Source organism: Ictalurus punctatus, chromosome 12, assembly GCF_001660625.3.
Source record: "Ictalurus punctatus breed USDA103 chromosome 12, Coco_2.0, whole genome shotgun sequence".
Lineage (NCBI taxonomy): Eukaryota > Metazoa > Chordata > Actinopteri > Siluriformes > Ictaluridae > Ictalurus > Ictalurus punctatus.
Window position 1 is genome coordinate 6,821,834 of NC_030427.2, and position 12,748 is coordinate 6,834,581.

Consider the following 12,748-nt stretch of genomic DNA (forward strand, 5'->3'; position numbering starts at 1 on the left):
AATTTATAGTATTTTCCAATTGTATCGTTTTTTTAAAATAAAGATTGTAAGAGTTGTCTTATGCTTAGCGGTGGTGATGTTGAAGTCATGTGACTGTGGTGTAGTTCGTTTATAGCCTAACATTAGCTTTTTACTTCTGGTGAGTGTGTAGGCTACAAAATCTTCTGAATCTGCAATAATCCAAAAGCCAGTGGAAAAATCCTTTTGGCTTTTTGTCGATGGAACCAGGGTTATGCTAACTTCTGGGGTGGCCTAAAAAAACACATCATCCCTGCAGGATTGACGACTTCCACATTAGTGTCCGACACTTAAGAAGGGGACACCTCTCTCTCTTAATGCGGAGATAAAGTCAATCTTTACAGCGGGCAATTATTACATTTATGATGGTGAAGATGTCAACGTGCCTGTAACACCATTCCTATTCACAAAGTGCAAGCTTTTCTTAGGATAAAACTACGTTGTGAGAAAACAGCTTTTGGTTATGTCAAGATCATGAGAAAATTAAGTCATGATCATGAGAAAACATATTTTGTTATGTTTGTTATCATGAAGGTGCTGATAGTCCTCAGTCCCTGCCACATGCATCCAGAGTCATTAATGAGTCCACCCACCCGCTCCATGTACTGGAATTTAGCATCTCTCCCTGCATGTTGGAGAGCATAGTACTTGCTCATATTCATGCAGTCATTCATTCAGCTCAGATGATTTTATCCACCCACGGTTTCTGGTTGGAGAAAGTCCGTATATTGACAGCGTGTGTTGTTTCCTCAATTAGTATGCTAACAAAGATAACTACTACATCCACAAACTTGTTCACATCAGCAGAATTCTCCCGGAACATGTTCCAGTCAACGTCGTCAAGCACATCCTGTAGTGTAGCTTCTGGTTGGGCAGATCAGCACTTCACTGCTCTCCTCTCCAGAGCTTCCTATATGAGTCCTTGTTTATATTTGGGTATGGGGAAAATGGCATCATGGTCCAATTGACCAAAACTGGTTAACTTTATAGCTATTCCTAAACTGAGTATAGTGGTGGTCCAGTGTGTTTACTCCTCTTGTTGGATAGGAGGCGTGTTGATAAAAGTTCGGCATGACCTGCTGAGGTTGGCGTTATTAAAGTCCCCAGCCACGATGAAGGCAGTATTCAGATGTTTGTTTAGATAGACAATGAGCATATCGTGGAGCTTAGATAGAACCATGCTTGTGTCTGCCTGAGGTGGGATGTACACAGCAGTGGTGATGACCGATATAAACTCACAGGGTGAGGTAATGCGACAGTGGTAATGTTGCTGAAGTCACATTTGTTGTTGACCATGAAACAGACCCCACCACCTGTGGATTTCTGGCCTCTGCTGTTATGTGAACATAACAAATAGAAAACATAGCTTTTATTTGTGAACATAACATCTATGGAGTGTGTGGTAGTTGTTTCATCAGACAGAGCTCCTTCCACAGGCTTTTGTCTGCTTTATTTTTTACTAAGCACCAGAGGGCACTGTTTTCGACACTATCGAAGCTTTGAATCTTTTCCCGGAACAGTCAGGGGAAAGCATCAGTGCTTTATGAGTCTTCATTTCTCCATCCCTACCGTGAGTATCTCAGAGAGCCATGATGTATGGGTGGATAAAATGTTGTAAAATAATTGAGTATAGTGGTTTTCAATGTTAAAAAGTGTTCTGCTGTCATAGATGATCGCAGATGTTATGTGTGCAAAAGGAGAGATTAAAAGTAGGTAAGAAGGTAAATAAAAACACAGCAGAATGACCAGGATGGTGGCAAAAGATGGCACCTGAGAAGATGGTGCCTTCTGCTGGGAAACCTTGGGTCCTTGCATTCATTTGGATGTTACTTTGCCACATACAACCTACCTAAACATTGTTGCAGACCAAGAATGTCCCTTCGTAGCAATGGTATTCACTAATGGTACTGGCCTCTTTCAGCAGGATAATGCACCATGCCACACTGCAAAAAATGTTCAGGAATGGATGGATGAACATTACAAAAAGTGTTGACATTTTCCAGATCTCAATCTGATTGAGCATCAGTGGGGTGTGCTTGACAAACAAATCCTATCCATGGAGGCCCCACCTCAAAACTTACAGGACTTAAAGCATCTGCTTTGTCGGCTTCAACCCCAGAGCCAGCTAATTTAGCATCCTCAACTGAGAATTCTACTTCTAGAGTCAAGAGGGAGCTTCCAAACACCAAAAAAAATCACCCAATTCCTCAGCCTGCTAACAGGAAAAGGCTTGAATTGGACTAGAGCGATGTGGTTCAAGGAGGAGAACACCTGTCATCATATAACTGCTTCATGGAACTCTTTCACTGAGTTTGCGATCATTCCTCCTGAAGGCAAGAAAATTGTGGAGCTCCTCGCTGTGACCCAGGGACAAAGACATGCACTTCATTCACCTGTTCCTCTAGGGAAAGTCCATCTCAGTTTTTATCTCACTAGTCCTTTACTCTAAATGTGCAAATAAAACACTCAGACTGTGTCTCTGTTCTCTCAGCACTGATTGACTTTGGAGCTGCCCTTAAATATCATGGACCACGCCACCGTAGAGAAACTCAACATTCCTCAATATCCATGACCACTCCTAAGACTGTGCCATAGAGCTCATGCCAGGTACCACCCCACTGCACATTTTGAATCTACACACTGTCCTTAGCTGAACAACAATCAATGGGGGCATATATCCAAGAGTTGCAATAAGGTAGATTTGACCTTCCACCTCTCCGGCAATTGCTGGATTCTTTTTTGTGGAGAAAAAAGAGGTGTCTCTGGACATGTATTGACTACTGAGGACTCAACCAGATCACAGTACAGTACCACTACCATCTCCCACTCATCCCATCAGCTTGTCCCATCACTTTGTTCTGCAATGATTTTCACTAAACTTGATCTACGCAGTTTCTATAACCTTGTTCACATCAGAGAGGGCAACAAGTGGAAGACTGCCTTTAGCACCATCTTTGGCTACTTAGAGTACTGTGTCATGCCAAATGGGCTCTCTTGCACCTAAGTCTTCCAGTGTCTAATAAATGGTATCTTGAGGAACACGTTTGGAAAATTTGTGAAAGCATACATTGGCAGCATAATCTATTCTCCCACTTCCGAGACCCGAGTTCAGCATGTCATGCAAGTATTTGAATGTTGTCTTGAGAACCACCTCTATGTAAAAGGAGAGAAATGGGAATTCCATGTGAAGATCATCTCCTTCCTCGGGTACATCATAGGCCCAGAAGGACTAGCCATGGACAAAAGAAAACATTTCTGTTGTCACAGAATGGCCCACTTCCAAGACAGTCAAAGACCTCCAAAGATTCCTTGGCTTTTTACTGAATGAAGCCTTTGAGAGGCTCAAGAAACATTCACCACCTCAATGCCATTTATAGTTGAGGTGATCACCTCCAAATCTGGAGTGAGAGCAGTCCTGTAACAAAGGTTCAGAGACAGACCAAAACTCCACCCCATTTTGTTCTACTCTCCTAAGAAGCACTCCCCTGCAGAACAAAATTATGATATTGGTAATTGAGAGTTGTTGACTGTAAACCTCACCCTAGAAGAGTGACATCTTAGTTATGTGAAGTTGCTTACCCTTTCACTATCTTCACAGATCATAAAAATGCTTTGATTTCACGCTCTCATATAGGCCAGGCTCCAAGAACACCAAAGCAGATTTGATTCCCTGCCATTCCTGCATCCAAAACAACTCCAAGAACAAAGTGTAGTGCGTATAAGGTATTAACTCCCTCTTGCTTTGTGCTTTGCTTGTATTTCCTCATTTGTAAGTCGCATTGGATAAAAGCATCTGCTAAATGAATAAATGTAAATGTAACTATCTCTTGGGACATAAACAGGGGAATAGCCCACACACCAGCTCAAGAAATTTCCCCTGCCTGTCCTAAAATAAAGAGAAAACGTATGTTCCACCAAATCTAAGGGGCAAACTCATCACATGGGCACACAGTGACACAGGACATCCAGGCACACACAATACATACCATCTGTTAAAGGTGAGATATCGGTGGCCTAACATGGTGAGTGACATTCATCTCTTCATGCACTGCATGTGCCCAAGCCAAAGTTCACACCCTATCAGGCGCTGAACTCATGCTCTTACCCACACCCCAATAATCCTGGTCTCACCTAACCGTTGACTTTATCACAGACCTCCCAGAGTCACTAGGAAATTTATTATGTTATTATGTTCATTGTATTACAGTTGTTATGGTCATCCCTACATCTTCTCCATCTCCCTGGTTAACTTTGACAATTAGTTCAAAGTACCTTTCCAGTCACTGGATCTGAATTGAATAGAACTCCTTTGGAATGTGGTAGAACTGGAGATTTGCAGCATGAAAGTGCACCTGAAAAATCTGTAGGAATTGCGTGATGCAATCATGTCAATAGGGGACAAAATCGCAAAGGACCGTTTCCAACATCTTGTGGAATCTATGCCATGAAGACTTAAGACTGTTTAGAGTGTTCCTAATAAAGCATTCAGTGCATTTAAAAACAAACTATATGTAATTCTGATCTTCTCAACATTAGTATCAGTATCAGTATTAGTATTTTTCATACAAAAATTGCTTTTACCTGAACTCAAACTCAGTTGTCTTTTTCCTAACTGCTTAGGCTGACCAAAAAACTGCTACAAAAAAAACAAACAAAACACAGATTAAATTTATTTATGTACCACATATTATATACATGATACCACATATATACATGATAGTTTTCTGCTTTACTAAGATCTGCTTTAATAAATAATCAAGATCTATTTAGATAGTACCTTCAGCAATGTTTGCATTTTTAAAGGCTGATTAAGAAAAACAAAACACCATGTTTCCATATTTAGGTCTGACTCTGGGTAGTACATATCTCTCCTGATCTTAAATAACAGCAAGTTTTATATTCTTTGTAAATATCTGAGATGCATTTATTCCAATTAGTGAGTTATAAATGAAGATCAACACATTTATTCTAGTTAAAATTATAGCTGTATCATTCTGAACAAGTTCATTCTCCTCACAGTTTTGGCTAATGTGAATTTCAATTAAATCAATTCTCTTTCAATTAAATTAAATGACATATAAAATTTCTTTAGTATTAGATATTTAGTGGTTAGCAGCATCGCCTCGCACCTCCAGGGTTGGGAGTTCAAATCCCACCTCCACCCTGTGTGCATGGAATTTGCATGATTTCACCATGCTTCGGGGGCTTCCTTCTGGTACTCCAGTTTTGTCCCCCAGTCCAAAGACATGCTTTACTGATTGCCAAGCCCAAACTGTCCATAGTGTTTTCCCCCTGATGAAGTCCTTTGTTGAGGTGGCACTGTGTTTTGGATCATTGTTGTGCTGCATGATAAAGTTCCTCCTGATTAATTCGGATGCATTTCTCTGTAAATTGGCAGACAAAATGTTCCTGTAAACTTCTGAATTGATTCTGTTGCTACCATCATGAGTCACCTATGTCCTGTGGAGGTTGTTGGTAATGTCACCAACTGCTGTTTTGGGGTCGTTGTTGTTTTTTTTTTTTTTTTTTTTACAGCTCTCACAATGTTTCTGTCATCAGCTGTTGTTCTTTTCCTTGGCTGACCCATTTGGTGTCTGTTGCTCAGTAAACCAGTGGTTTCTTTCTTTTTCAGGACATTCCAAATTGTTGTATTGGCTATTCACAATGTTTGTGCAATGCCTCTGATTGATTTTCCCTCTTTTCTCAGCTTCAAAATGGCTAGGTCATATAGGTCCACATTTATTTGCGCAGGTAACTATTAAACTACAATATTACAAATAAAATATTTACACATTTCATACTGTTTTTATTGGTTCTAGATAGCTATGATTATCATTTGCTTGAATGTTGGTTACAAAAAAGAAGTGTGGTGGATGCAGATTTTTGATTCAACCAAGTTGCATACCTGCCTAACTATGCAAATTTAGTCAGTGTAATACATTTTCCAACTTAGAATCCAAGTGTGCCAAAATCGTGCATGCATCAGCACTTTCTGCATTGTGGTGCTACGTCATTATGTCATGCTCTGAGCGAAAGGAAGGCATGGGACTGAAGGGAGGGGTGATCTTTTTCAGGAAGTTAGCAAGTTGCCAATATCACTTACAGTGGCTTTCACGGTCATCTACAGTTCATGGTGGTTTTTTCCCCCTGAGCTGCTTATCAATATCTACAGAGCTGCTTGAGTTTAATCATGTCCTGTCAGACCGCCCGTTAGGAAGGCTAGGGTTGCCTTTCAGACCTTCACTGGGGTATTAGCATGTATAGTATTTTAAGATATTTAGTCTATTCAAAATGAGAAATATGTATACTGACTTAGCAAAAGGAGAAAAGCTAGGTATTAATCTAATACATTGGCTGAAAAAGGAAGAATTTTTTTTCAGATTTTACACATGCATTGATGCAAAATTTCTGTTAAATGAACAATATATGTAACAGTAACATTTATTGTCTTTATACAATATAATCTACTACATTTTGGAACATTATTTCAAAACAATGTTGTTTTGAAACATTACATGCTACAAACATTACTCAAAATATGCTAAACACAAAATCTACAAAGAATTCTTGGTTATTATTAAGTTGAAATTTATATATTTATTTTTAATGAAAACAAGAGCATTAATGTCACTCCAATGTGTTCATCTCAATAAATTCTAGTCATAGTATCACATTTTAAATTAACATTTGTCAAAATTCAAGATATACCACTATTGGTAACACAAGACTCTTCACTAGAATTGTTCACTGGTCTAATCTTCACTCATGGTCTCATTTTTTAGGTCGACTCTGGTATTTACTACTGTCGACGCATTTCCCTCTACCTCTGTCATTTCTTCCTCTGGCTCCCAATCCAGCTCAGCTGTGGCATCCTGATATTGCTGATACTCAGACACAAGATCATTCAGGTTGCTCTCAGCTTCTGTGAACTCCATCTCATCCATGCCCTCTCCTGTGTACCAGTGCAGAAAAGCCTTGCGGCGGAACATCATGGCAAACTGCTCCCCGACTCGCCGGAAAATCTCTTGGATGGCTGTATTGTTTCCAATGAAGGTAGATGCCATTTTAAGGCCACGTGGTGGGATGTCACAAACAGCCACTTTAACATTGTGGGGAATCCATTCCACAAAGTAGTTGCTGTTCTTCTGCTGAACAATGAGCATTTGTTCTTCTACCTCTTTAGTGGACATGCGACCACGGAAAACTCCTGCAGCAGTGAGGTAGCGGCCATGCCGGGGGTCACATGCTGTCATCATGTTTCGGGCATCAAACATCTGCTGGGTGAGTTCAGGAACAGAGAGGGCCTGGTATTGCTGACTTCCTCGTGGTGTGAGGGGAGCAAAGCCAGACATAAAGAAGTGAAGGCGAGGAAAGGGCACCATGTTGACAGCCAGCTTGCGGAGATCAGCATTCAGCTGACCAGGAAAGCGCAGAGAGGTTGTGACCCCACTCATAGTCATAGACACAAGGTGATTGAGATCTCCATATGTTGGCATGGTGAGCTTGAGTGTACGGAAACAGATATCATAAAGAGCTTCGTTGTCAAGGCAGAATGTCTCGTCTGTATTCTCAATCAGTTGGTGAATGGACAGTGTGGCATTATATGGCTCCACTACTGTGTCCGAGACTTTAGGAGAGGGCATGACACTAAAGCTATTCATGATTCTGTCTGGGAACTCTTCACGGATTTTGTTGATGAGCAGGGTGCCCATGCCTGAGCCAGTACCACCACCCAAAGAGTGAACAAACTGGAAGCCCTGCAGGCAGTCACAGTTTTCAGCTTCATTACGGACACGGTCTATTACTTGCTCAACCAACTCTGCCCCCTCTGTGTAGTGACCTTTTGCCCAGTTATTTCCAGCTCCAGAATTCCCTGTCAATTAATGCATAAGGAAATCAGTTACACTGACAGAAACAGAAATCAAGGCTTCTACTTTGTAATACATAATTGTATGGTAATCGTTAGGTATTATATATCTAAACATACATAATATGGTCAAAACAAAACAGAATTTTATAGCTTATTCAGTTCTGTATACATTATTTGGTGCATTATGCCTCAGCCTTAATACCTGTGCAACTGGTTTGAGTTAACTGGTTTGAGTTAAAACAATGTATCATACATACTGATTTATTCTCATCATTAGATTTTACTGCCATTGAGAAATCTCTTTGTAAATAGAGGGCTTTTTCACTTGGTCTCACCATGTATGAAGTTGTCAGGTCTGAAGAGTTCTCCAATGTGACTTCCCCTCACACTGTCTAATGTTCCTGGTTCCAAATCCACCAACAGTGCCCGGGGGACATACTTCCCACCTATGTGGGCACACAGCAAAAAATATTAATGCGTAGAATCTTAATTAGAGTATTTACTATGTAGTTTTATTGTTGAATTACTAATTTCTTGCAAAAACATTTGATTCTTAAGAAAACAGTAAAGGCTTTACTGAGCTGTTATGGACCAGGAAAAAATACTTTTTTTGTAATTATATACAGTATTGGAATAGCAAGGCCAATTATTTTGTTTTTGCTATACATGGAAGACATTTGGGTTTGAGATCAAAAGATGAATATGGGATGACAGATCAGAATTTCAGATAGCATTTCCTGATTGTTACATCTAGATGTAAATATCAACACAATTTTTAAGTGACAACCCAATTTTTAAGTGATTTTAGATGAAATTTTTAAGTATGGGAACAGATATTATTTTTTCTTCCAGGCGTGTTCTGCAGCTTCTTTCAGTTGTTGGTTGTTTTAGGGGTTTTCCCCTTCATTCTCCTGTGAAATGAATGCCCAATTGGATTAAGGTCTGGTGATTGAATTAGTCAGTCTAAAACCTGTTGTTTTGGAGGTTTACTTCACAGCTCTCACAATGTTTCTGTCATCAATTGCTGTGGTTTTCCTTGGCCGACCTGTTCTGGTCAATAGTATACCAGTAGTTTCTCTCTTTTTCAGGACATTCCAAATTGTTGTATTGGCTATGTCTACTGCTTGTGCAATGTCTCTGATTGATTTTCCATCTTTTCTCAGCATCAAATGGCTTTTTTTTCTCCCATAGACAGCTCTTTGGTCTTCATGTTGGATTACCCCTTCTAACAACAAATGCACAGGCAGAACCCAGAGCTTAAACCAACAGTATACATTTAGATGTAAATATAAGGATATGAAAGCTGATCTATCATCTCACATTCTTTTGATCGCAAACCAAAATGTGGTCAGTATATAGCAAAAACAAAAGAATTGGCCTTGCTATTGCAGTACTTTCAGGGGGATTTTATGCATCTCCTTTTTGCTCAAATATCTGTATTCAGATCTGAAATGGATGTGAAACACTTTATTAACTATCATGTCTATCACTATGCCCTTGTAAACACTGAAAAACACTGAATAAAACAGGGCTATTGGAAAAAGAAATATTTTTCATTCACAAAATATAAGAACAAAACAGCAGTTTGCAGAACATAACATTATTCAACTACTGAACTTCTATAGTGCTTAATGTTAATTAGATTGTTAGATTGTTCTAATGTTACAAGTTAATATTAATAATTAATTCATTATTTTGGGGAAACTCCAGCAGAGATATGCTGCCCTGTGCACAGTGCATGGTCTGTGTGGGCTATATGGAGTGACAGCTGTATAAATGAAAGAATAATTTGTTTGTGAGTTTCAGGCCAGATTGTAAAAGAAATATGCTAGAAATATGGTTTATTTTGGACCTCAGTATAGCAGTTAGGATACTGGAGTAAACCACTGATGATAGACAGAAAAATGAATACTCCTGTCTATATCAGAATCTGTATTATTTCAATCTGATTAATGTACACGTATTCATTTACACCCCTGCTAACACTGATATGCAAAATGCTTCTTATTTGAGGTGGTGATTAGCCAGTTTATGAAAATGACACGGACAGTGAAATTGGCATTGGGGGTCTTGCTTTATAAATATTAATGACTAGAGCAGTGGTCAGTAACCTATGGCTCACAAGCCACATGCGACTCTTTAACAAAAGTCATGTGGCTCACCAGGTGTCTCACCCTTCAACAATATTTCATCATTAAAAACTTAGACACATCACTAGAGTTCAGTTTCCTGCAGAAAATGCAAAGTCAATTACAATTTCTTTGTTGTACAGCCTACTGAAGTTAATGAAAAGTCAGTTTACAATAATATATCTCGATTTGTTCCAGCCAGTGCACATATACCATACTGTGCGCACATGTCACCAATCAACAGCAAACCACTTACATTTCTATGGTAACCTCCCATGTTCAGATTCAAGCAGCTACCTAGCTAGTTTGTGGAGATGGCAAAAAGAGAGAATTCAGAGGAGCATCAAAAAAAGAGGAGCATGAAAGTGGATAGACTGAAACATATGCTTTTATTGAAAACTCTGGTGCTCTGCTGTATCTGATTTGCACAGAACGTATTCCCTCATTTAAATAAATCCACTGTTAAAAGACATTACACACACACACATTTTATATATATATATATATATATATATATATATATATATATATATATATATATATATATATATATATATATATATATATATTCCGCATCTCTTTTTACTGTATTGATGTTTCTCTTGTAAGCTGGAGCGCGTCATGTGACACATTTCGGCATCGCATTGCCAGAAATAAACTGTAAACTTCCTTAGCCAATGAAATTCTGTCTCCTGGTTTAGATCAGCCTGTAGTTTCTCACTATTAGTAAGTTCTATCGAGGAAATGACCGTATTTTACACCAACTGTCATGACAATAGAGGAAATGGCTTTCCAATGATACCAAGTGTTATTTCTTTTTGTTCCACACCAGACTCCTTGAAACCAAATTGTTTCCAAACGGCTGAAATGGTCTTATCTTTCTTGTTAACTAAAGACTCTCTTTCTGTCATCTTGGCTCGAGCTGAAGTAAAAATGTCACGGATTGGCGGGTAGTGAGTTTGGTTTTTAGGGAGGTGCGAAAGCACACCGCTGTAAAGAAAAATGGTGTGGGGTTTTTAAAAAGAAAAAACGAGAGCATTGAAAAATGGAATGCAGCTCAATAATCATTTTATCTCAATTATTTTGTTTTCATGATCGTTGGAGGCCATAATCGAAATTGAAATTGAAAATTCGATCAGTCGCACAGCCCTAACTGGAAGCCTGCATGCTGCCAGCTTTGGAGATCAAAAGACAAGGAAAACCTTTTACTGTTGGAGGATATGTAAAGTCATGCATGTTGAGTGTGGCAACTGAACTGTCTGCGGATTTCCCGAATAAGGGAAAAGTCACTTTTGTGCCAATCACTCATAAAATAAATGACATGCCCCTGTCAGCTCGAACAGTACATGCCAAAATGGCACGTGAGACAGAGAGGGAAAGGAGCACAAGTATAACTTTAGCGGATTTTTTTTTCTTTCGCTGGCTGAGTACACACACACACACACACACACACACACACACACACACACACACACACACACACACACACACACACACACACACACAAAGAGAGGGAAGAGGTTTTTGCAATGGCTCTTTCGGGGAAAAATGCATTAACCTAGAGGGAGTGGGTGTCAGGAAAACAAATGATGAGTTTGAGGAGCAGAAATTGCATTTCAGAAAAAGAAAAATTACTCAAATTGTTTTTCTCAGATACTCAGGAATAATTTTAACAATCCTAAAAATAAACATGTGTCTGTAAATGTCTGCAGTATTACAGCTGGACACAGATACAGACACTTTACCCAAATATTTAATTACAGAACAACATAAACTCTTCTGAATTCAAATCTCTTACCATTTGCTTCATTAAAGTAGACATTGACTCTCTCCAGCTGAACGTCCATGTCCCCCTCATAGGTTCCCACTGCACTGATACCATGTTCGTCACTGATAACTTCCCAAAACTTTACACAAAATAATGTTTAAATACAAGAATTGAAATGAGTGCATCAACTTCAGGCACTGAATTTTTTACAACTAAAATGAAGAGAATGTACAATTAAATGTACAATGAATGTACACTAAAACATAAAAGTGCAACAGTTTGCATGTTTTCAAAAAGGGCCAAATGTCTTTAGCTGTGTTTAGACAGTGTATTTGAATATGTTAATCTTTTAACCCATTATATCTTACTCATGGGGAAAATGTAGGTGAAATTAAAATAATAATCTTGCTATCACATACCTTTGAACTGATCTGATTCCCACACTGTCCGATCTGAAGATGAACAATCTCGCGCATGGTGATCAGACTCACACTCCTAAGCAGAAGATAACTGCAAGAGCCCACTGTGAGTATTATACCAATGATGATGTCATTATCAGGGAGTCTACTCCACTCTCCTGTCAATTTACATATTGACAATTGTAGGCTATTGTAGTCACTTTTGTTTATTAAGAGATAATGACATTTTATTATAGTGGTATATCATGAATGCATAGTTTACCATTTCTAAAATGGTGATACTTGTGAATTACTGACATAATATTAATAAGCAATGTTACACCTGTGCTAATTGAAGTCATCCACATTATTAAAAGTGTGTTGTTAAAGTGCATCACAGCTTATAATGTAAGTGATATTATAATGCTGTTAGTCTTTATAAATGAGAGCAAAAAATAATACTGATGCCCTGACATTTATGCTTTTTAAGTGAATACAACATGAAGAAAATGTTGACAAGTACGCACATGAGATGACTTCCTGCCCATCATGTCTGAGTATGATA

At 38.8% G+C, this 12,748-nt stretch overlaps 1 protein-coding gene across 4 annotated transcripts; it reads right to left on the minus strand.

Annotated features, from left to right (window-relative positions):
- Positions 1-4,664: 4,664 nt before the first annotated feature.
- tubb1 (tubulin, beta 1 class VI) lies at positions 4,665-12,295 on the minus strand. 4 transcript variants are annotated; one of them, XM_053684259.1, is made up of 5 exons: positions 12,205-12,295; positions 11,816-11,924; positions 10,274-10,318; positions 8,224-8,334; positions 4,665-7,891 (listed from the first exon to the last, which is right to left on the minus strand). In XM_053684259.1, the coding sequence occupies exon 5, from the start codon at positions 7,728-7,730 to the stop codon at positions 6,771-6,773; it is 960 nt and encodes a 319-aa protein (XP_053540234.1). In that variant the 5' UTR covers positions 7,731-7,891; positions 8,224-8,334; positions 10,274-10,318; positions 11,816-11,924; positions 12,205-12,295; the 3' UTR covers positions 4,665-6,770. The 4 variants fall into 4 exon arrangements, with proteins under 4 accessions (XP_053540234.1, XP_017336691.1, XP_053540233.1 ...); XM_017481202.3 differs by lacking the exon at positions 10,274-10,318; XM_053684258.1 differs by lacking the exon at positions 10,274-10,318 and having other exon boundaries at positions 11,816-11,889; positions 12,205-12,267.
- Between the last annotated feature and the right edge of the window lie 453 nt (positions 12,296-12,748).